We start from the raw sequence: 26,124 nt of genomic DNA, 5'->3' as shown, positions 1-26,124 counted from the left end.
GAAACAGGAAATTCTGCTCTTTCACTGGGGGAAATTTCCAATCTTTGCCCCAGTTAAAAGCTTTCATGACTGTCTTTTGCCACTGTTTTAAAATTAGGTAAGGGATAATGTGTGGATGGCTCTAGGAATCTGCTGGGTATATCGGTATATATGCACATAAAAAAATCTGTACAAAAATAGAGACTGGGCAACAAAGCAAAACCCCATCTCTACAAAAAATAAAAAGTTAGGAAGGCATGGTAGTGTGCACCTGTATTCCCAGCTACTCTACTTGGGAGGCTGAAGTGAGAGGATCCCTTGAGCCCAGGAGTTTGAGGCTGCAGTAAGCTATGATTGTGCCACTACACTCCAGCCTGGGTGACAGAGCAAGACCCTATCCTTAAAAAAAAAAAAAAAAAAAAAAAAAAAAAAAAACTATGTATGTATGTATGAAAAAAAAAAAAAAAAACCACACACATTCCTAGGGCAGATTTGCTTACTGTGTGACCCTAGGTAAGTCACTAAAGTTCCTGTGCTCAAAAATGGGAAAAAAAGAAATAACCACATAAAGTGCCTACTAGACTGAGCCCTACCGACTTGGGCTCCTGAATTACAGCTATGGCTTGTATTCTGAATTCAAACCTCCAGAGTACCCTTTTTTTCCCCAGAGTTGGGCCAGGGCTGTGCTCTGCCCCCCAGGGATAGAGATTCACAGCTGGAACCCAACCCCCTGGATCTGGGCTGCTAAAGGTACCTCAAGACCCTGAGCCTAGGAGCCTAGTCTCACAGCTGTTTGTAGGCTCTGTCAGATACCAAGAGTCTCCCCATTGTTGGGAAAATGAGAACAGGAGGACCCAAAAGTCTTTATCAACAAGGATATTAACAACCTACTGCCATCACTACCAAAAAATTCTATACCCTAGCCCACTAAGGCATCCACACTTATTCCTGATGTTCAATGTAGCCAAAGAAGTTGCACAGAGACTATATCACTAAACCTACCTGCACATAGATTCATCACACTCTTCCCAACCGGCACACTAAGACCCAACTGCAGGTGAAACTCTTTGTCTATCAAAGCCACTTTAGAAAGTTTAAGAGAGTCAACAGTTCCGTTAGATGCACAAATATCAACACAGTGGTATAGAAACATGAAAAAGGAAGAAATATGACACCACCAAAGAAACATAACAACTCTTTAGTAATAGACCCTAATAAAAAGAAAATTTAAAACTGCTGGAAAAGGAACTCAATGATCTTTTTTGTTGTTGTTGTATGGCTTTTTTTTTTGAGACAGGATCTCACTCTGTTGCTCAGGCTGGAGTGCAGTGGTGCAAACATGGCTCACTGCAACCTCAACTTCCTGGGCTCAAGCAATCCTCCTGCCTCAGCCCCGCAAGTAGCTGGGACTATAGGGTGCGTACCACCACACCTGGCTCATTTTTTTGTTGTTTTCATAGAGATGGGGTCTTGCTATGTTCCCTAGGTTGATCTCAAACTCCTGAGCTCAAGTGATCCACCTGCCTTGGCCTCCCAAAGTGATGGGATAACAGGTGTAAGTCACCCATGCCTGGCCTAAAATAATAATCTTAAGGAAGCTTAATAAGATACCAGAAAATACAGACAGGTGAGTCAACAAAACCAGACAAATAATTCATGATATAAACAAGAAATTCAACAAAGAGACAGATATAAAAAAGAACCAAACAGATATCCCACCGCTGAAGAATTCGATGAATTAAATAAAAAGTACAACAGAAAGTTTCAATAGCAGACTTAAGCAGAATAAAGTCTCTGAACTTGATGACAGGCCATTTGAAACTACTACTCGGTTAACAGAACAAAACAAAATAAGGCTGGGCACAGTGGTTCATGACTGTAATCCTAACACTCTGGGAGGCTGAGGCAGGTGGATCACTTGAGGTCAGGAGTTCGAGACCAGCCTGGTTAACATGGTAAAACCTTGTCTCTACTAAAAATACAAAAATTAGCCAGGCATGGTGGCGCATGCCTGTAATCCCAGCTACTGGGGAGGTTGAGGCAGGAGAATAGCTGGAACCTCGGAGGCGGAGACTGCAGTGAGCTGAGATTGTGCCACTGCACCCCAACCTGGGCGACAGAGCAAGACTCTCTCCAAAAACAAAATAAAACAAAACAAAAATAATGAAAAAGAGTGAAGAAAGCTTGCAAGACTTATGGGACACCACTAAGTGAACAAATATGCATATTATATGATTTCTAGAACAAGAGATGAAAAAAGGCATAGAAAACCTATTTAATGAAATAACAACTGAAAACTGTTCATATATGAGGAGAGATATGAACATCCAGGTCCAGGGAGCTCAAAGGTTCCCAAATATATTTAACCCAGAAAGGTCCACTTTATATTATAGTCCTAAATAATGAAAAGTCAAACATAAAGAGAGTACTCTAAAAATAGCAAGAAAAAAGAGTCAAGAAAATTATAAGGGAATAACAGCATATTTCTCAGTGGAAACCTTACAGGCCAGGAGAGAATGAAATGATATGTGCAAAGCAATGGAAAGAAAAAAAAACCCATCAGCCAGAAATACTATATATAGCAAAGCTATCCTTCAGAAATGAGAGAGCAATAAAGTCTTTCCCAGACAACCAAAAACTGAGGAAATTTTTCACCACTAGACTGGCCTTACAAGAAATGCTCAAGAGAAACCTGCATCTGGAGGTCAAAAGATGATAATTACCATCATAAAAACAGGTAAATCTATAAAACTCACTGATAAAGCAGATACACAAAGGAGAAAAAGAATCAAACTGTATCACTACAGAAAACCACCAAGTTGTGATGGTTAACAGTAAGAGAAGAGAGGAACAAATAATATATAAAGCAACCAGAAAAAGATTAACAAAATGAGAGGAGTAATTCCTCACCTGTGAAAAACAGCCTTGAATATAAACCGATTATATTCCCCCATTTACAAGATGCAGACTGGATGAACAGATAAAAAACCATGACCCAACTATATGCTGCCTACAAGAAACTCACTTCACCTATAAAGTTATATACAGGCTAAAAATGAAGGGATGGAAAAAGATATTCTACACAAATGGAAACCAAAAGCAAGAAGGAGTAGATATATCAAAAGATCTTAAGTCAAAGCTGTAAAAAGGGACAAAGAAGGTAATTATATAATGATAAAGGAACAATTCAGCAATAGGATATAACTAATTATAAATATATGTGTGCTCAACATCAGAGCACTCAGAAAGATAAAATATTATTGGATCTAATGGGAAAGCTAGATTCCAATATGATAATTGTTGGGGGCTTCAACATCCCATCCATTCTCAGCACTGGATAGATCATCTAGACAGAAAATCAACAAAGCAGCACTGGATTTAAACATCACTTTAGACCAAATATACCTGACAGACATTTACAAAACGTTCCATCCAACAGATTCAGAGTACATTCTTTTCATCAGCACATGGAATATTCTCCAGGACAGGCAACATGTTAGGCCTCAAAACAAGTTTCAACAAGTTTAATATAAATGGTATATCAAATATCTTTTCTGACCATAAGGGAATAAAACTAGAGATCAATAACAAGAGGAACTTTAGAAACTGTCTAAACACATGGAAATTCAACAACATGCTCCTGAATATGGTGTCAATGAAGAAATCAAGAAGAAAAATTTTAAATTTCTTAAAACAACTGAAAATAGAAACACCATACTACAGCCTAAGGGGTATAGCAATAAACACATCAAAAAAGTAGAGATTTCAAATAAATCTAATGATGCATATCAAGAAACCAGAAAAGAAAAAAAAAACAAGTCCAAATTCAGTAGAAGGAAAGAAATAACAAAGAGCAGAAATCAAAAAAATTAAGACCAAAAGTTGCAAAAGATCAATGAAACAAAAAGTTGTTTTTTTAAAAAAAAGATAGACAAAACCAACAAAACATTAGCTAGACTAACCAAGAAAAAAATGAGAAGACCCAAATAAATGAAATCAGAAACGAAAAAGGAGACATTACAACTGATACCACAGAAATACAAAGAATCATTAGAGACTATTATGAACAACTATATGCTAACGAACTGGAAAATCTAATGGAAATGGATAAATTCCTGGACATACACCACCAACCAAAATTGAACCATGAAGAAACAGAAAACCTGAACTAATTATAAGTAATAAGACTGAAGCAGTAATAAAACTTGTCCATCGAAGGAAAGGCCAGAACCTGATGGCTTCTGATATAGTTCAAATATTTGCCCCTGTTCAAATTTCATGTAGAATTGTAATCTCCAATGCTGGAGGTGGGGCCTGATGGGAAGTGTTTGAATCATGCCAGTGCTGTCTTCATGATAAGTGACTTCTCATGAGATCTGGTCATTTAAAAGGATGTGGCACTTCCCCCCTACCCCAGTTGCTCTTGTTCCTGCTTTTGTATTGTGATGTACCAGTCCCCACTCTGCCTTCTGCCATGACTGTAAGCTTTCTGAGGCCTCATCAGAAGCCAAGCAGAAGCCTGGTGCCACATTTCCTGTACAGCCTGTAGAACCATGAGCCAATTAAACCTCTTTTCTTTATAATTTATACAGTTTCAGGTGTTTCCTCATAGCAATGCAAGAATGGCCTAATACAGCTTCACTACTGAATTCTACCAGATTTATATAAAGAACTAATATAAATTCTTCTAAAACACTTCCAGAGAAGTGAAAAGGAGAAAATTCTTCCAAACTCATTCTGAGACCAGGATTACCCTGATGCCAAAACCAGACTGGGACACAACAATAAAACTACACAGCAATATTCCTCATGAACACAGATGCAAAAATCCTTAACAAAATACTGCAAATCAAATCCAACAATGTATAAAAAAGATAATTCACCATGATCAAGTGGGATTTATTCCAGGGATGCAAGAATGATTCAACATACATAAATTAATATATGTGATATATCTCATGAATAGAATAATGGACAAAACCATATGGTCATCTCAATAGACACAGAAAAGGCATTTGATACAATTCAACATCCTTTCATGATTTAAAAAAAAAATCCTTGGCTGGGCGTGGTGGCTCTCGCCTGTAATCCCATCACTTTGGGAGGCTAAGGAGGGAGGATCACGAGGTCAAGAGATTGAGACCATCCTGGCCAACATGGTGAAACCTCATCTCTACTAAAAATACAAAAATTAGCTAGGTGTGGCGGCATGTGCCTGTAATCCCAGCTACTCGGAAGGCTGAGGCAGGAGAATCGCTTAAACCAGGGAGGCAGGGGTTACAGTGAGCTGAGATTGTGCCACTGCACTCTAGCCTGGGAGACAGAGCAAGACTCCGTCTCAAACAAAACAAAACAAAACAAAACAAAACAATACCAAACCCTCAACAAACTAGGTACGGAAGGAACATACCTCAATACCACAAAGGTCATATAGGACAAATACAGGTAACATCATTCCAAACACGGAAAAGCTGAATTTCTCCCAAAAAAATTGGAACAAGACAGGATGCCCACTCTTACCACTCTAATTCAACGCAGTACTAGAAGTACTATCCAGAGCAAACAGGCAAGAAAAAGACATAAAGGGTATCCAAATTGAAAAGGAGGAAGTCAAATTGTCCCTATATGAAAATGACATGATTGTATATGTGGAAAATCCTAAAACCGCCACCAAAAAATTCCTTAAATGAATTTAAAAATTTAGTAAAGTTACAAGATACAAAAGCGACATACAAAAATTATTAGCCATGTGCCTGTAGTCCCAGCTACTCAGGAGGCTGAGACAGAAGGATCACCTGAGCCTGAGAAGTGGAGGTTGCAGGTTGCAGTGAGCCGAGATCATACACCACTGCACTCCAGCCTGGGTGACTGAGTGAGACCCTGTTTCAAAAAAATAAATAAATAGGCCGGGCATAGTGGCTCATGCCTGTAATCCCAGCACTTTGGGAGGCCTAGGTGGGTGGATCACCTGAGGTCAGGAGTTCGAAAACAGCCTGGCCAACATGGTGAAATCCTGTCTCTACTAAAAATACAAAAATTAGACAGGCGTGATGGTGGGCACCTGTAATGCCAGCTACTTGGGAGGCTGAGGCAGGAGAATTGCTTGAACCTGGGAGGCAGAGGTTGCAGTGAGCCAAGATCGCGCCACTGCACTCCAGCCTGGGCGACAGAGTGAGACTCTGTCTCAAAAAATAAAAATAAAATAAAAAATAAATAAATTAGTAGCATCTCTACATACCAATAACAAACTAGTGGAAAAAAATCAAGAAAAAATTCCATTTACAATAGCTACAAAAAAAAAAAAAAAAAAAACCCCTAGAAATAAATTCAACCAATGATATGAAAGATCTCTACAAGGGAAACTATAAAACACTGATGAAGGAAACTGAAAAATTAAAAAAAAAAAAAAAAAAGAGTGTAGGCCGGGGGGAGACATCCCTTATTCATAGATTGGAAGAATACTGTAAAAATATTCATAATGCCAAAAGCAATATATAGCTTCAACACAATCTGTATCAAAATACCAATGATATCCTTCACAGAAATAGAAAAAACAATCCTAAAACTCTTAGGAAATCACAGAAGAATCTGAATAGCCAAAGCAATCCTAAGCAAATAGAACAAGCAAGGCCAGGCATAATGGCTCACACCTGTAATCCCAGCACTTTGGGAGGCTGAGGCAGGCGGATCACTGGAGTCCAGGAGTTTGATGCCTGCCTGTGTAATATGGTGAAACCCTGCCTCTACAAAAAATTAGCTGGGCATGGTGAGGGAGGCTGAGGTGGGAGGATCACCTCAGCCTGGGAGACTGAAGCTGTAGTGAGCTGTGATCACACCACTGCACTACAACTTGGGTAACACAGTAAGACTCTGTCTCAAGGGGGGAAAAAAAAGAAAGAACACAGCTGGAGGCATCACCCACTAATCATGTACTACTTGATGTCAAAATATACTACAAAGCTACAGTAACCAAACAGCATGTTACTGGCATAAATAGACAAACAGACCAAGGGAAGAGAGGAGAGAACTCAGAAATAAACCCATGTATTTAGAACCAGCTAATTTTCAACAAACGTGCCAAGAATATTCAGTAGGGAAAAGATGGTCTGTTTAGAAAAATAAAACCAGACCCCTATCTCTAACTATACAAAAAAAAAATCAAATCGAAGTGGATTAAAGACTTAGATGTAAGACCTGAAACTATGAAACTACTAGAATAAAACACTGGGGAAATGCTTCACGACATTGGTCTGGGCAAAAATCTTTCAGGTAAGACCTCAAAAACACAGGCAACAGAAGTAAAAATAGACAAACGGAATTTCATCAAGCTAAGAAGCTTCTGCACAGCAAAGGAAACAACTGAGTGAAGAGACAACCAGTAGAATAAGAGAAAATATAATATATGCAAACCATGTATCTAATATATAACAGCCAGGATATATATGCAATTCAAACAACTCAATAGCAAAAAATAGTACCAATAATAATCTGATTTAAAAATGGGCAAATGATCTTCATAGTCATTATCAAATCAGTTTATCAAAAACATATGTGTACGTCCATGTTTATTACAGCACTATTCATTAATAGCAAAGATAATGCAATTAACCTAAGTGTCCATTAACAGATGAAAGGATAAAGAAAATGTGGTACATATACATAAGGAAATACTATTCACCCATAAAAAAGAATGAAATTCATGCCAATAATCCCAGCTCTCAGGGAGGCAGAGGCGGGAGGATAGTTTGATCCCAGGAGTTCGGGACCTGACTGGGCAGTATAGCGAGACCCTGTGCTCCACAAAAAGGAAAAAAAAAAAAGAATGAAATTCTGTCATTTGCAGCAACACAGATGGAACTGGCGGCCTTTATGATAAGTGAAATAAGCTAGGCAGGGAAAGATAAATATCACATGTTCCCGCTCATGTGAAAACTTAAAAAGTTGATCTCATATAGAATGATGGTTACCAGAGGCTGGGAACGTTTGGCTGTGGGGAAGATGAAGAGAGTTTGGTTAAGGGGTACAAACATACAGTTAGAAGCAATAAATTCTAGTGTTGACAGCACAGCAGAGTGACTATAGTTAATAATAATTTATTGTATATTTCAAAACAGCCAGATGAGTAAATTTGAAATGTTCCCAACACAAAGAAATGGTAAATGTTTGAGGTAATGCATATCTTAACCACCCTGACTTGATAATTATACATAGATATGCATGTATCAAAATATCACATATATCCCATAAATAGGTGTTATTATGTACCAATTTTAAAAATGAACTGGTATTTAACAAGTTCATCGGCTTTCTCTGCCCAATGAGATTTTGTTTTGATTACTGCATTGGTGAAGTTTCAATTATGGTCTTGTTAAGGCTAGACAGAGTGGTTCATGCCCAGCACTTTGGGCAGCCAAGGCAAGAGGATCACCTGGGGCCAAGAGTTCAAGACCAGCCTGGTCAACATAATGAGACTCCGTCCCTACAAAAAACTAAAAATATTAGCCAGTTATGGTGTCATGCGCCTGTAGTCCCAGCTACTTGGGAGGCTGAGGTGGGAGGATCACTAGAGCCCAAGAATTTGAGGCTGCAGCAAGCTAAGATTGCACCACCACACTCTAGCCTCAGAATCAGAGCAAGAATCTGTTACCTTAAAAAAAAAGGGGGGGGGATGGGAATCTTGTCATTTTTTAATTTCAGGATTAGCTTCTCCTTTATAAGAGAGTGAAAGCAGAAGAGTCACTAGATCACAATAGCTGCTGGAAAGCCTGGATATGGCAGCCCAGACTTAAAAATTTCAGGCTATGTCAGAGACCCCCATTTTCCTGTCATTTACTGCAGAGAATCCTATTTTCCTGCCATTTACCTACCCTCTAAACCCTCAATCCTCCTTCATTTGCTCCTGTCTTTCCTGACTCATTCCCCTCCCTCTCTTTTTCCTCCCACTTCAGCTGCATGCTTGGTTCTGGCTTATTCATCTTCTCTTCAATTACCGAATATACACCAGGCTGTTGTCATGTTGTCAGCCCGTACCTAGCTATGGAGTCATTCTCATACTGTCACTCTTCCTAATATGGATCTGTTTCAGCCACAGGCTCTTTCATATCTCTGTCCCAAACCTCTCATCCACCAAATCTTGTTCCTGTGTGCTAGAATACAAGCAAAAGTGAGAGCTATGCTGGACAAAAGATTTGTGGACTGGGAAATTTTTTAATTGATAATGTATGTACCTTCCTAAGTAAAAGACCCTAAGGGAATACTGAAACCTAAAATAATTCCCACAAAAAGAAAATGAAATTAAAACTTGCCTATGGTGACTATAATATAATTAACATAACAATGATTGAAGAAAATAAGAAAAATAGTTACAAGATTTTACAATTTGATTTCCATAAGAAATGAAAAAATGATAGCTAACAGGAAGATAAAATGTTTATTCTGTTTCAAGGTTTTCACGGTCCCCTTTACTTTCTTTCTTGATTATCTTGGAGATATCAACTCTTAAGCATTAAGTCTTGAAAATACTGGTGGTAAAACGATAACCAACAAATGAAGCTTGAAAAGTGCAACCAGTCAGTAGAAAACAAAGTGGAATGGAAGGGAAAGAGTTAGAGGTCACACAAGGAAAAGCAGAGACAATGTAGAAGACCTCCAACCAGAACCACATTCACAATTATCCAGTGCTGTCATTTTTGTTCTATCTCTACATAATTAGAGAACTGGTATGAATTTCTAGATCAGGTGGTCAAAGTGAAACTGGGGTCCAAAAGGCCAAGATAATGATTAAGAGTTGGGTACTGGTCCGGGCGCGGTGGCTCAAGCCTGTAATCCCAGCACTTTGGGAAGCCGAAACGGGCGGATCACGAGGTCAGAAGATCGAGACCATCCTGGCTAACACGGTGAAACCCCGTCTCTACTAAAAAAATACAAAAAAAACCAGCCGGGCGAGATGGCGGGCGACTGTAGTACCAGCTACTCGGGAGGCTGAGACGGGAGAATGGCGTAAACCCAGGAGGCGGAGCTTGCAGTGAGCTGAGATCCGGCCACTGCACTCCAGCCTGGGTGACAGAGCGAGACTCAGTCTCAACAAAAAAAAAAAAAAAAAAAAAAAAAAAGAGTTGGGTACTGAAGAAACTGGTCATAGTCCCAGGACAACAAAAAAGCAAAAAAGTTCCTATTTTTGGAATTTAATGTCTCAAGCTCTGGATATCACAGCAACAGGTATTGTTTAAATTCATAATCAATCATTTCTCCCAAATAATTTCATACATTTATTTTATAAGCAATGATTAATTCACCGAACAAACCTAAGTCACAAAGGGCACAAAGGGCTTTCTGTTTAAGTCTTCCTAATCCAAATATTTTATAATTTATAGGACAGTAATGAACAATTACAGACAAAACACTAGTGAGTAAAAATACTAATTATGTTACTGTGGTCTTTGTGTGGCTCTGGCACAAAAGGTTGTTTATTTACAACGCTGCAACATCACCTTGGTAATGAAAAGAGTGGCATATGTGTGCTGGCTGCTCAAATATTAACTACCAATGAGTCATACTTGCAGCTGAGACTTACTCTGAAAAAAATAGGGGGAAGAATGCTGTGCCTGTAAGTGAGAAACAACCCCTGGTGTTCATGCTCACATTTACAATGAGACATGGTGAAATCTTGTCTATTTTCTTGTCAACTGATCTTTCAAAATAAATTTCCTTTTTTTGACCATCACAAGGAATATTATTATTAATAACATTGGTAAAAATCTAAAAAGGCAAGCTTATTAAATCTTCCTAACTTCTTTCTGACACTAAACTACTTACTGACTGCTTACTATGTGACAGAATGACATCACACTCGGCCTTAAGATACACTTGAGATACAAGGGTGAAGAAGACACAAGCCTTGTTTTCAAGGAGCTTGTAATCTTACGGCAGGGAGTGGGAGAGAGTGGAACCAATATGCAATTACAATTTTAAAAAAGTCAAGGTATAATCATCAATAGGATAATATAATCATGATTTTAAAAATATCCCAATCTCCTTCCTCATCTGGACTCTGGAAAAAATAAAATAAAAAATATGGCCAGGCACAGTGGCTCATGTCTGTAATCCCAGCACTTAGAGAGGCCGAGGCAGGTGGATCACAAGGTCTGGAAATCAAGACCATCCTGGCCAACATGGTGAAACCCCGTCTCTACCAAAAATATAAAAAAAACTAGCTGGGTGTGGTGGTGTGCGCCTGTAATTCCAGCTACTTGGGAGGCTGAGGCAGAAGAATCGCTTGAACCCGGGAGGCAAACATTGCAGTGAGCCGAGATCGCGCCACTGCACTCCAGCCTGGCGACAGAGTGAGATTCTGTTTCAAAAAAAAAAATATATATATATACATATACACACACATATATATATCTGTATATAGATATAGACATCTATCTATCTCCATCCCAGTGAGGTAATAATGGGATAAAATAAAATGACATTTCAGAGGTTTAGGAGCTCAAAATCAATTCTATAACTATAAAGTTCAGAAAGCCTTGATTGATGGCAGTTATGTTTTTAAAAAAAGATTTATAGGTTTTAGCTGAGTACAATTCCATAAAAGCACAAAAGTCAACTATGTGAAATGGCTGCTAAAAAACTACTGTATGTGGTTATCACTTCATAACGTATATCAAAAATCATGCTGTACATCTTAAAATATACAATTTTTATTTATCAATTCTACCTGAATGAAGCTGAGGGAAGAAAAAGAAAATGTAGCCGGGCACAGTGGCTCAAGCCTGCAATCCCAGCACTTTGGGAGGCCGAGACGGGCGGATCACGAGGTCAGGAGATCGAGACCATCCTGGCTAACACGGTGAAACCCCGTCTCTACTAAAAAATACAAAAAAAACTAGCCGGGCGAGGTGGCAGGCGCCTGTAGTCCCAGCTACTTGGGAGACTGAGGCAGGAGAATGGCATGAACCTGGGAGGCAGAGCTTGCAGTGAGCTGAGATCCGGCCACTGCACTCCAGCCCGGGCGACAGAGTGAGACTCCGTCTCAAAAAAAAAAAAGAAAAAGAAAATGTAATTAAAAGAAATGTGTCCAGATGAAGGAGGATAGTAATCCCACTATCTCCATGTCTACAGTTACTTGTGCTATTTTATGAGGCTCACTCAAGACGAGCATCAAAAAACTAGCCATGTTGAATATGTATGTGCCCATGCTTGCTAGTGGAGCACCGATACTGAAGTATCTGTGTAAACCATGTTATGTAAAAAGGTGGATACCTGGCTTAAAAGAAGCCTTAGAGGTGGATGGTAGAGAGGACAATGTATAACAACTGTGACAAATGTCTCTGAGCTGGTAGAAAATTAAAAAAAAATAAAAAAGGCCCCAACGGTGTTTCATAGAAATAAAAAGGCAAATTTGGCCAGGCGCGGTGGCTCATACCTATAATCCCAGCAATTTGAGAGGCCAAGATGGGTGGATCACGAGGTCAGGAGATCAAGACCATCCTGACTAACATGGTGAAAACCCATCTCTACTAAAAAAATACAAAAAATTGGCCAGGAGTGGTGGCTCATACCTGTAATCCCAGCACTTTGGGAGGCCAAGGCAGGCGGATCATGAGGTCAGGAGATTGAGACCATCCTGGCTAACACAGTGAAACCCTGTCTCTACTAAAAATACAAAAAAAAAAAAACTAGCTGGGCATGGTGGCGGGCGCCTGTAGTCCCAGCTACTCAGAAGGCTGAGGCAGGAGAATGGCATGAACCCGGGAGGCAGAGCTTGCAGTGAGCCAAGATCGTGCCACTGCACTCCAGCCTGATCGACAGAGTCCCTGTCTCAAAAAAAAGAAAAAGAAAAAAGGAAAAAATTACCCGGGCATGGTGGCACATGCCTATAGTCCTAGCTACTCGGGAGGCTGAGGCAGGGGAATCACTTGAACCTGGGAGGCGGAAGTTGTAGTGAGCCAAAATCGTGCCACTGCACTCCAGCCTGGTGACAGAGCAAGACTCCATCTAAATTTAAAAATAATAATAATAATAAAATAATAACTAAATAAATAAATGGCAAATTTGGGCCTAATATGAAGGACTTCAAATACATTGGACTTTCCCACATTAAATTAGCCTGAAGAGTGGTAAACTCTATGACTAGAAGAAAGTAGTCAAGCAGATTTAGATGACTATTAAGAAAATCCTGAAAGCAATTCTTACACTAGGAGGTAGGGGTATCAAGGGGATTTGAAACAGATAACTAAAGCTCTTCCTATCTTGGAAAAGTATATAGCTACCTTGTTGGCTGCAGGCAAGGGTATTAAGATGATGCCCACCACAGCTCTTTTAAGAGTAGTGGGTGATCTCAAGAAGCAGAAAAGAGGCCAGTAATCACCACTGAACTGCATATAAGACCTAAAAGGCTTTGTGATCTTTACATGTTTGTTAGAAAAGGTACAGGGAGACAGACCAACAATGGCCAGCCTACCTGACTATGAGTCAACAGTTGGCCTAAACAGTACAACAGAGCCCTCCTATTCCCACTCATGACAATGATGGACGTACCAGTCTCAGAGATTCCAGTTTTTCCTTGCTGCTTAAGTGAAAGGCAATTTGTATAGTCACCTTTCCTCTAATGCCCTCCCTATTTACTCCTTGTTTTTAGTGCACAGAGAATGCTGAAACTTCAAGGGCTTGCAATTTTCTGTATTTGGGGAGAGTACCAACCCGGCAGCACAGATGTTATTCCTACCTAACAAATTCATTAGATTTTTTGGCTCTATATTGAAAAGGGAAGATTGGTCTGATTTGGTGGATCTATTTGAAAGGGCTTACAGAGGAAATCCTGAAAACTGGCCTGTTCACTTCCCCACTTAAACTTCTAAGTTGGACTGGATTAAGCATGTTTTTACCTGACCCTTAGATTTATGAGACATACACAAACATGCTTATCATAAGTGGGCTGTGACAGTCTTTTCCCTAAAATTTATGAAACCTGGAATAACTTAACAACATTATGAAACCAGGAATATAAGAGGAACAACAATTAAAATGTAGTTCTGGGGCATCTGGGAAGATAAGCCTCAAGTTATGTATACATCCTGTGAACTCAGTTGCCAGTCTTAAATCTTATGCCAAAAACATTCCAATCAATTAACAAATATATACTGAGAGGTGACTGTGAGCAATAACTCATACTAAGTTCAATGGAAGACAAGTCCATTGTGGGCTCTCTGGGTTATGACTATAGCTGATTATTGCTATAGTTAGGGTATAATAAAACTTGAATAACACACAATGACTCATATAATTCTAAATATTTTAGGAAGTAGAACTCAAATTCCTTCAGTAGTACCTTCAATAGGGTTACCTGAAATAGAAACCAATGGTATGATGGCTCATGCCTGTAATCCCAGCATTTTGGGAAGCTAAAGGCAGGAGGATCCCTTGAGTCCAGGAGTTCAAGACCAGCCTGGGCAACACGGCAAAACCCCATCTCAACTAAAAATACAGAAAATTAGCCTGGTGCGGTGGTGCATGCCTACAGTCCCAGCTACTCAGGAGGCTGAGGCAGGAGAACTGCTTGAGCCTAGGAGGTCAAGGCTATAGTGAGCTGTGATCCTGCCACTGCACTCTAGCCTGGGTGATGGGAGTGAGGCCCTGTAGAAAGAAAAGAAAAGGAAAGGAAAAAGGAAAAAGGAAACAGGAAAAAGAAAAGGAAAGGAAAGGAAAGGGGAAAAAGGAAAAAGGAAAGAAAAGGAGGAGACCCAAGAAAGAAAGAAAGAAAGAAAGAAAGAAAGAAAGAAAGAAAGAAAGAAAGAAAGAAAGAAAGAAAGAGAAGAGAAGAGAGGGAGGGGAAGGAGGGAGGAGAAGGAGGGAGGGGAGGGAGGAGGGAGGGAGGGAGGGAGGAGGGAGGGAGGAAGGAAGGAAGGAAGGAAGGAAGGAAGGAGGAAGAAAGGAAGGGAGGAAGGGAGGAAGGGAGGGAGGAAACCGAGCTTTAGTCATTCACAGAAAACCTGTCACAGTGAAGGGGGCATAAAGCAGAGGAAATTCTACTAATGTCAAATAGTGAAAATAGCTCTGAAAGATTTCATCTTCTGAGAGATTTGTCTCTACAGGTAAACATTAGCAAAATATTTTTCTGGAAGCCAGTAAGATACTTGAGAAATCAGAGCTTTTAGGTAAAAAACAAACATTTTTTAAAGTGATTAACTTAATTTTTAAAAACTGTCAAAGGTCATAGGTTATTACAGTCATATGGATAGCTCTTGCAAATTAATGAAAACAATGGATAAAATGACAGTGCTGTAGTATTTCAGAATGTATATTTTAGTATGTCTTTAAAACAGATAAACCACCTCAATGTGGTAAAGTATATTTTGCAAATTACCAAAATTTCCTCCTTTCTTTTGGTATAGGTAAAGAAATGAAAAGAGAATGAACTACTGAAAAGCAAATCCTTCACACTATGTGTATTTGACAAGTAGAAAGCATCTGCAGGTTGGTCTGTGGGCACAGTCATAGCAACACAATTCCCCTGTCAACTCAACTCCAGGAACCAGACAGCAAGTAGCTTTGCATTTGACTATGTTTGTTTACCTATCTGGCAAGCAGGGGAGACAGATGGTTTGGTAAAAAGGGTAAACCAGACAAAAACATCTGTATATTTTAGGGCTTCCAGCCAAGCTACATGCTAAGTAAGTGAAGAAGAAAGACTTGACTTACCTGCACTGCCAAGCTGTTTATAAAATCTGTACTCTAAATGAAGCTGTGGAGCACGTGATTTTATTGGTTCCTGAAATCCAAAAAGAAAAACTGATCAGATTTCAACAAATGGGATTTTTCCATTCTTAAACTTTTGGAGTAAACAACGGTTAAGATCACCTGATGTTTTAGAGATGATATCCATATATAAGAGTCTTTTCTAACCACAATTTGTCTTAGACAGTACAGCTAAGAGAAGATGAAGGTGAATTACATACAACTCCTTCCATGGATAGTTAAATAAAAATAGACTTTGCATGAGCTACCATTCAAGGATACCTTTCTTGCAATGAAATATTCTCGCCGGGCGCGGTGGCTCAAGCCTGTAATCCCAGCACTTTGGGAGGCCGAAACGGGCGGATCACGAGGTCAGGAGATCGAGACCATCCTGGCTAATACGGTGAAACCCCATCTCTACTAAAAAATACAAAAAACTGGCCGGGCGAGGTGGCGGGCGCCTGTAGTCCCAGCTACTCGGGAGGCTGAGGCAGGAGAATGGCGTAAGCCCGGGAGGCGGAGCTTGCAGTGAGCTGAGATCCGGCCACTGCACTCCAGCCTGGGCGACAGAGCAGACTCCGTCTCAAAAAAAAAAAAAGAAAAGAAATATTCTCCTGATATGTATTTTCCCCGGAAACTTGATGCCAAACCTTTAAATAAAAAAAAATACCAGAATGTATTTCCTGCTTGTTTGTTCTGAATTTTGGGAGGTTCACCGTTTTATTATTTTTAGAAAAATAATGCATGCTCAGAAGAAAATTCCAATATACAAAAATTAGAAAGCAAAAATCATCTGTGATTCCGCCACTTTAAAGAGTGGCACTATTAACATTTTAGTGAATGCCTTTCCAATTATTTATCTATATATGTATTTATATATAATATAGACTGATGAACTTAATTTTATATAAATGAGATTATAATATATTTGCTGTTCATTAATGTGCTGTTGAATTCAACAATGTAATAACGTTTTCCCATGGCAGTAAATAAACGTGTATAATGTCTTGTTTTTTTTTTAAAGACAGGGTCTCGCGCACTGCAGTCGAAACCTCCCAGGTTCAAGTCATCCTCCTATCTTAGCCTCCCGAGCGGCTGGGACCACAAGTGTGCGCCATCACTCACAGCTAATTTTTATTTTTTCGTAGAGATAGGATCTTACTATGTTGCCCAGGCTGGTCCCAAATTCCTGGGCTCAAGCAATCCTCCTACTTCAGCCACCCAAAGTGCTGTGGGATTATAGGCATAAGCCACTGCACCTGGCTTATATTATTTTTAATGGTTTAAGTATTGCCCTGTATGTGTATATGTATTTTGTATTTACGTATGTACGTATACACACCCTCCCCATAATTTTTGGACATGTGAACTGTTTTCACTTTCCAATACTATGAACAATGCTTTTAGGAACATGCTTATGTATATTTCTTTTTAAACTACTGAGAATTAAAGATTATAAATACAATTAAAATACGTAACTTCAATCAATGTGGTGTTCAAGTTTCCAAACATTGAGTTTTCTAAAAACCTCAGAGATAAGGCAGCCAAACAACCACACTTTGCTCTATACCAGTTGAGCAACTGGCTAGTTGATTATTCTAAACTGACAGTGTACTGGGCAACTGGCTAACAAGAAAACCAAACATTACCCTAAACACATTATAATCTCTCTTTAAAAGCTCAACAGTAGCTGACATGGTGGCTCATGTCTGCAATCCAGCACTTTCAGAGGCTGAGACAGGAGGATCACTCGATACCAGGAGTTTGAGACCAGCCTGGGCAACACAGCAAAACCTCATCTTTACAAATAAATAAAATAGGACGGGCATGGTGGCTCATGCCTGTAATCCCAGCACTTTGGGAGGCTGAGGCGGGACAACTGCTTAAGTCCAGGAGTTGGAGACCAGCCTGGGCAACATAGGGAGACCCTGTCTCTACCAAAAATTAAAAAATTAGCCTGGCAGGATGGCACACTCCTGTAGTCCCAGCTACTCAGAAAGATGAGGTGGGAGGACTGCTTGAGTCCCAGAGATCAAGACTGCAGGGAGCTGTGATTGTGCCACTGTACTCCAGCCTGGGCGACAGAGTGAGACCTTGTCTCAATCAATCAATCAATAAAATAAAGTTCAACATCTGCACACCCATTAGGATGGCTATTATCAAAAACAGAAAATAACAAGTGTTGACGAGGATGTGGAGAAACTGGAACCCTTGTGCACTGCTGATGGGAATGCAAAATGGTGCAGTGACTGCTCGGGAAAATGGTATGGCAATTTTTCAAAAAATTAAACACAGAATCATTATGATGCACAATTCTCTTTCGGGATAGATGCTCCAAAGAAGTGGAAGCAGGAACTCAGATTTATTTGTACATGCATGTTCATAGCATTATTATTCACAATAACTAACAGGTGGAAGCAACCTAAGTGCGTATATTGGATGAATGGATAAACAAAATTGGGTATATACATATGATTAAGTATTACTCAACCTTAAAAAGGAAATTCCGACACATGCTACAACATGGGCAAACCTTGAGGGCAAACCTATGCTCAGTGAAATAAGCCAGTTATAAAGGACAAATATTGCATGAGTCCACTTAATATTAAGTACATAGTAGCCAGGTGCAGTGGCTCATGCCTGTAATCCTAGCACTTTGGGAGGCTGAGACAGGTGGACTGCCTGAGCTCAGGAGTTCGAGAGCAGCCTAGGCAACATGGTGAAACTCTGTCTCTACTAAAATACAAAAAATTAGCCAGGAGTGTCAGCGTGCACCTGTAGTCCCAGCTACTCAGGAGGCTGAGGCAGGAGAATTGCTTGAACCCCGGAGGTGGAGGTTGCAGTTAGCCTAGATCGCACCACTGCACTCCAGCCTGGGCGACAAAGCAAGACTCCATCTCCAAAAAAACAAACAACAACAAAAAATTAAGTATCTAGTGTAGTCAAATTCATAGAGACAGACAGAATGATGGTTGCCAAGGGGTTGGGGGGAGGGGAGTGTTTAACAGATAGGAAATTTCAGTTAGGGAAGATGAAAAAGTTCTGGAGATGGATGGTGGTGATGGTTATACACCAATGTAAATGTACTTAATGCCATTGAACTTTTTTTTTTTTTTTTTTTGAGACGGAGTTTCACTCTTGTTGCCCAGGCTGGACTGTAATGGCATGATATTGGCTCACCACAACCTCCACCTTCCAGGTTCAGCGATTTTCCTGCCTCAGCCTCCCAAGTAGCTGGGATTACAGGCATGTCCCACCACTCCTGGCTAATTTTTGTATTTTTAGTGGAGATGGGGTTTCTCCATGTTGGTCAGGCTGGTATCAAACCCCTGACCTCAGGTGATCTGCCCGCCTCAGCCTCCCAAAGTGCTGGGATTACAGGCATGAGCCATTGCACCTGGTCAATGCCACTGAACTTAAAAAAATTGTTATAATGGTAAATTCTGGATATCATCTGTTATTAGATAATATTATTTTCTCCTATTCCTTTCCACGGGTTGCCCTTTTTAAAATTCTGTTGACAGTATGCAAAAGTTTTAAATTTTGCTGAAGTCCAACTTAGCTAGCTTTTTCTTTTGTTGTCTGTGATTTTGGTGTCATATCCAAGAAATCACTGCCAAATTCAATGTCATGAAGCTTTTCCCATGTATATTCTGGTTAAAAGTATTATAGTTTCAATCTTATATTTAGGTCTTTGATCCACTCTGAATTGTTGAATACAATGTAAAGTAAGAATCCAACTTCACTGTTATGTGGGTATCCAGTTTTTCTAGCATCATTTGTTGAAAAGACTGTCCTTTCCTCCACTGAGTGGTTATTTGTCCTTTTTTTTTTTGTTTGTTTTTTGAGATGGAGTCTTACTCTGTCACCCAGGCTGGAGTGCAATGGCACGATCTCAGCTCACTGCAACCTCCACTTCCGGTGTTCAAGCAATTCTTCTGCCTCAGCCTCCCAAGTAGCTGGGACTACAGACGCACGCCACCACACTTGGCTAATTTTGTATTTTTAGTAGAGACGAGATTTTACCATAGTGGCCAGGCTGATCTCAAACTCCCGACCTCATGATCCACCCACTTCAGCCTCCCAAAGTGCTGAGATTACAGATGTGAGCCCCCATGCCCAGCCTATTTGTCTTATGTTTAAGACAGACTCCAAGGAAGAAGATTCCATAACTTCTCTCAATAATTCATGCTGATGTTGAACAAGTTTCATGGTTTGGAACACTTTTATATTATACTCAAATCTCACTACTGAAACTTAAGCCTATTTTTCTTAAGTCCTCAGCAAAAAAATAAAAAAACTCCTCAATAACCTCAAATACTATTAAGTAGCTCTCTTCAAATAACAAAACAATCTAATGATTTCCTAGACTGTCTTTCCTCAGGCAAAGTAATTTCAAATTCCTTTCACCTTTCCTCATAGGTCCTAGTTTTTAATTCTTTGATCATCTTTGAAGGCTCTTTCCTGAATCCATTTGAAGTTTTCTGCATTTTTCTTAAGATATAGAATCCATTAACCAAATAATTCAGAAGTTTCTCTGAAGTTGTCTAGTCTATCCCTCTGCTTCTAGGAAGATTTTATCGAAATCAATTCAGGCCAGACTGGAATGTTCATATCTGTAGGAAGCGCTAGGAAGAAAGAACTCATACACTTCTTTGAGTATAAAATCAGCAATCATTAGAGTTGGACTTCAAGTGTCTCAAGACTTTTAGTCAAAAGAAAAGTACATGGCCAGGCATGGTGGCTCATGCCTGTAATCCCAGCACTTTGGGAGGCTGGGGTGGGTGAATCACGAGGTCAGGAGATGGAGACCATCCTGGCCAACATGGTGAAACCCCTTCTCTACTAAAAATACAAAAATTAGCTGGGCATGGTGGTGCATGCCTGTAATCCCAGCTACTCAGGAGGCTGAGGCAAGAGAATCGCTTGAACCAGGGGAGTTGGAGGTTGCAGTGAGCCGAGATCGTGCCACTGCACTCCAGCCTGGTGACTGAGCAAGATTCCATCTCAAAAAAAAAAAAAAAAGAAAAAGAAAAAGAAAAGTACATAGGACTAATTATATTGTAGAGTCCCTTTCCTATTTCTCTCTTCAGATAGAGAGGTATCATATCACTCTTGTGTCTCCATTTGGTTGCAGATCTTCCACTGAATCACTATCAAAACAGCCAGGTATAGAATTTTTCCATTAGCAAAGTAACTAAGAATTCACAAGGAACCAAACAGAAACAGTGATGACAAATCAACATGGAACTAGAAGTTGATCAAAACACTAGAAAAGGGACTATTCCTTCCGGAGAAATCACTTTTGGATTCTGACAAACCACAGAGGCAATTAATTTTAAAAACCACAGATACTTCCTCAAATATTATACTCTCAATCTTCATGCTGGAAAGCGTAATAGAGTAGCTAAGCTAGTAAATTAAAAATGCAAAACTCCATAGAGTTCAAGGGTTGAAAGGTATACACATCATATATTCAGACATGAGGGTCTTATGAAGACTGAGAGAATTACACACTTCAGCCAACTCCTTAGTACATGGCCATAGCCTGCTCAGCCAACTGGGCTTCAAGGTGCTTTTCTGGAAGCACTATAAGTAGAAGGCACTGCAAAACTCAGTCTACAGATTGCAGAAGGCAGCAATATTAGCAGCACAGAGAGATTTTTTTTTAAACCCAATTGTTAGAAAACCTCTGTTAAAAAGAACCCTTAGAAATGTGGGTGATGGATAAAGGAGGGGCTCATTACATTATTTTGTTTACTTTGTGTATGTTTTTTTAAAGGTTTGTAGACATCTAAGAAAAAAGAGTCCACAATGAAGATCCAAACAAAGTACAACTGAAACAGCAGCAGCAGAGTCCTTGCATTTCTGTGCCAGATGCTGATTACATTTCCATAGAGGCTGTGCATTTGCCAGAATATTTGCCACAGTTATTCTGGAAAACACATGCCTGCCTAAAATCCTAAACAAACAGCAGACAGCTACCTTATAGGAGTATAGTGCTTAAGGCAAATTTACCATTACAATCCAAAGAGCTCAATTACTGCCTTCATAGCTCCCTTTGAAGAACAGAAGCCCAAAAGGAAGAGAGAAAGCCTGTAGACAAAAATTGTTATCCTCTAAAATGCCTTTCAGACTTATTTGAAAGAGAAATGCAGTACCTGAGTCACATCATACTAGATTGCAAGAGTTCCATTTTTAGCTTTAAATAGTGGCCATACAAAGCAAAATAAAAGTTTTTTTTTTTTTTTTTTTTTTTTTTGAGACGGAGTCTCGCTCTGTCGCCCAGGCTGGAGTGCAGTGGCGCGATCTTGGCTCACTGCAAGTTCCGCCTCCCGGGTTCACGCCATTCTCCTGCCTCAGCCTCCTGAGTAGCTGGGACTACAGGCGCCCGCCACCGCGCCTGGCTAATTTTTTGTATTTTTAGTAGAGACGGGGTTTCACCATGGTCTCGATCTCCTGACCTTGTGATCCGCCCATCTCGGCCTCCCAAAGTGCTGGGATTACAGGCGTGAGCCACCACGCCCGGCCAAAATAAAAGTTTTTAAAAAGGAAAGTGAAATGTAATGATCAATCATGTCAACAATATGTCATGTAAGCTTATCTATACAGGTTAATTGGTATAACCTGGCAGAAGAAATCAAGATGAAAGAACTGTCCCTAACAGAAAGCCCAACAAATATGTAGTAATGTGGCCAATTTTTTAAGTGTTTTAGGAAGTGCTTCGTTCTCTTAGTAGTCCCAAAAAATCAGAGATTATTCCAACTTATCAGAATAATAAAACAGAAAAAGTAAAAAAAGTTGGTGTACTAGAGAACACTTTAATAGAATAACCAAATTCCTATAAATTAAAAAAATGTGGTTAATCCTATTTTTTTGAGACAGGGTATCACTCTGTCTCTCAGGCTGAAGTGCACAGGTGCTGAGCGCACAGGTGCAAGCAATCTCGGCTCACTGCAGACTCAACTTCCTGGGCTCAGGTTATTCTCCCACATTAGCCTCCAAATTAGCGGGGACTACAGGTGTGTGCCAGCACATCTGACAAATTTTTTATATTTTTTGTAGAGACAGGGTTTCGCCTTGTTGCCCAGGCTGGTCTGAACTTCTGGGCTCAAGCGATCTGCCTGTCTTGGCTTCCTAAAGTGGATTACAGGCATGAGCCACTGCGTCTGGCCGGTTAATCCTCTAATATTCAATCTAAGAGGATATTTAACCTGCATTGTTAACATGTATTACCTCTCTTCCTGCTCCCATCTATCCAACAAGAGTTCCAAGTCAAAATACAAAAAGAAAACAATTGGTTTCCTAGAAGTTACCTGCTGCTCTAAGCCCTGCTCCCTGTCCACCCACCCCTTTGTAGGGAAACAAATCTGGTAACTGTCAGTTCCTCACAAGACAACCCTACCTCCTCCACAAGCAAGCTGGATGAGAAGAACGACCAATCACAGAACAAGTGTGGATGTGGTAAGTGCAATTAATTAGAAAAGAATAACAATGCCAGGCATGGTGGCTCACACCTGTAATCCCAGCACTTTGGGAGGCCGAGCTGGGTGGATCACCTGAGCTCAGGAGTTCAAGACCAACTGGGCAACATGATGAAACACTGTCTCTACAAAAAATACAAAACTTAGCCAGGTGTGGTGGCACACATCTGTAGTCCCAGCTACTTAGGAGGCAGACTGAGGTGGAAGGATCGCTTGAGCCCAGGAGGCAGAGGTTGCAGTGAGCCAAGATCACATCACTGCACTCCAGCCTGGGCAACCGCGTGAGACCCTGTTTCTAAAAAATAAATAAAAAGAAGGAAAAGAAAAGAATTACATAGATTTCCTTCAATCATTAACTCCTCTAGCTTCCAACTAATAAAACAAAGCTACCTGTAAATCCTGGGATACCTACTATGAGGACAAACACAGAATTTCAGTGAAACTAGTCATATGAAACATTTCACATGAAAAAATGGTTTTGTTATCCACCTTAAATATAAGACAAAGAATTCTGTCTTTTAAAATTATTAGTCCTCACAAATAATAAAATTATTACTTCTCTTTTTTAATAGGATATCATTTTCAATGACTAGTTTAATTATTCACAAGGTTAGTATTAATATACCAATTGACTTCTTTGCTTCTAATTTGACCATATGGTGTTTTTCAAGCTTGACAGATTTTTAAGGCCATGATTAGATGATCAGTTATGATTTTCTTCTAAGTACAAAAAATAAATCAGTTTAGAGAAAAAAACAGTAAAATTTTTGAATGATTTTATCTTTTTAATTAAGATACCTCTGTGAAAGATTGTTCAATTACTAGTTCTTCCAGCTTTTTTTAATCAACTAATTTTTGAGTCATCATTGCTAACACTAAAGTTAGTATCATTTAATTATATAGTGTTATATAGTATACAGTGATTCATCACTGTAACACTATCATTGAAGAAAAACATGGGATCATATATTTAAAAAAACCATTAGCATTTTTGTGAATGAATGCTTAAAACTATTTCCTATAAGAAGATATAAGCAATGGGAGCACCAAAACATTAATTACCACAAACAGATTCTACTCACCAGTTTGATTGCTACATATTCATTGGTGTAGAGATTTTTACCTAAGGGGAAAGCAGAATGTATACGTTTTAGTGACATTTATTCCGGGAAAAGCAAAGCAAAATATTAGCTTACAGGGTCATGAGAAAGGTTATATTCCCAATGCTGCTCACATAAATGAAACTTGATTCATAAGTGAAAAGCTACAGAGATAATCAGATCCAGCAAGGCTAGAACAGCTTGAAAATTTAGAAATTTAAGCTACACCTGAGAATTTTCCTAAAAGCGAAAACATATCTCTCTTATACACACACACACACGCGCGTGTTAATACTTCTCATCTATTAAGTCACAAGGCAATTCAAGAAGAAATTCCAGAATTTCAAAGAGATTTTAGCTCTTGGCACAATAAACACAAACGTTCATTCTTCGAACTAACTGGCAAATAGAATTCTATATATTTTGTCACGGTATGTCGTGTCAACTTTAGATGGCATAAAGGATAGTGTGAATAAAACCAATTATTGCCCAAACCTACTTTTGGAGAATTCATCTACTGCTTGTAAGCAGATGATTCTCAAAGTTGTTTTGACTGTTCACCAGAACAATAGCTTTATATCTTTTAACTATTTATAGGAAACAGACCTGCAGTTAGATAACACTTACACATCGCAAAGTTCTTCCTGCAATAATGCTTTTTTCTTTAAACTTTCCTATTTCTACAAATGTAATCAATATTCCCAGACGTTTAGATTAAGAACTTGGAATGATGATGAGGACCAGAGCAATAACTTTCAATTAGTGAACCTGTAATATATGCTGGGTACTCAGCTCCTCTCACCTCCCCACCGTCACTAATCCTTGGAAGCCTTAACTTTAATTCCTCCTGAGTGCTTAGTACATACCATGTAGTTTAGCCACTGCACCAAACTTCATATCTCTTCTTACACATTTGCCTTCTTATCCAGCTACAGTGTAAATATCTTGAGGATAGGGATTTTAAGTTTTCTCAATACCCTATGGTGCTTAAGACCATGTTCAGCACATATAAGACACTCAAAATCTCGACTGATTAAAAGTTATTGGTACTGCACCTATAGTACGGCTATTTTAAAAATAATATACCAGTAAATGTTACATTCCTATAATACACAGCTGAATATATGTGTGTGAAAAATAATATAAAAGGAATATAAAAGTTTTTAGTATTTTCTGATTTTTATATAATGTACATTGTTTTTATAAATAAAAAAACAAGCTGGGTGTGGTGTAATCCCAACACTTTGGGAGGCTGAGGCAGGTGGATCACTTGAGGTCAGGAGTTCAAGACCAGCCTGGCCAACATGGTGAAACCCTGTCTCTACTAAAAATACAAAAATTAGCTAGGCGTGGTGGTGAACACTTGTAATCTCAGATACTTGTGAGGCTGAGGCGGGAAAATCACTTGAACCTGGGAGGTGTAGGCTACAGTGAGCCAAGATTACACCATTGTACTCCAGCCTGGGCAACAGAGTGAGATGCCATCTCATAAATAAATAAATAAACAAAGAAAGATAAAAAGCTGCTTACAAGTTTTCATTTACACACCTCTAGACAACTAAGGCCCTCTGCAATATAACTACATCATTAAACTTTTCATACTGCCATCAGATTGCGAGTACTTTTGTGTCAAACAGTACACTAATTTAGGAATAATTTTTGTCTGCAATTAAGATAAAAAGAAGACTAACAGGTTGGTTTCTTAGGTGTTTGACCTAAGAAACCATAAGAAACACCTAGGCCGGGCGCGGTGGCTCAAGCCTGTAATCCCAGCACTTTGGGAGGCCGAGATGGGCGGATCACGAGGTCAGGAGATCGAGACC

The 26,124-nt window shown here is 39.5% G+C and overlaps 1 protein-coding gene across 12 annotated transcripts in view; it reads right to left on the bottom strand.

The window, feature by feature from the left end:
- The window catches only part of CSNK1G1 (casein kinase 1 gamma 1), a 224,238-nt gene that overhangs the window by 75,930 nt on the left and 122,184 nt on the right, over window positions 1-26,124 (bottom strand). For all 12 annotated transcript variants that reach the window (XR_004431950.1, XR_004431949.1, XM_033189790.1 and 9 more), the window contains 2 exons: window positions 24,284-24,324; window positions 15,682-15,751 (listed from right to left, as the gene is read on the bottom strand). Coding sequence is in view for 10 of the 12 variants with exons in the window: in XM_033189790.1 (XP_033045681.1) it covers window positions 15,682-15,751; window positions 24,284-24,324 (111 nt within the window). In the remaining 2 variants the exon portion in view is untranslated. The remainder of the gene's footprint in view (window positions 1-15,681; window positions 15,752-24,283; window positions 24,325-26,124) is intronic.

The sequence above is a fragment of the Trachypithecus francoisi genome, unplaced genomic scaffold (assembly GCF_009764315.1).
Source record: "Trachypithecus francoisi isolate TF-2019V2 unplaced genomic scaffold, Tfra_2.0 Lachesis_group3, whole genome shotgun sequence".
NCBI lineage: Eukaryota > Metazoa > Chordata > Mammalia > Primates > Cercopithecidae > Trachypithecus > Trachypithecus francoisi.
Note: the sequence above shows the minus strand (reverse complement) of the source record. Positions and strands in the feature narration are given on the sequence as shown.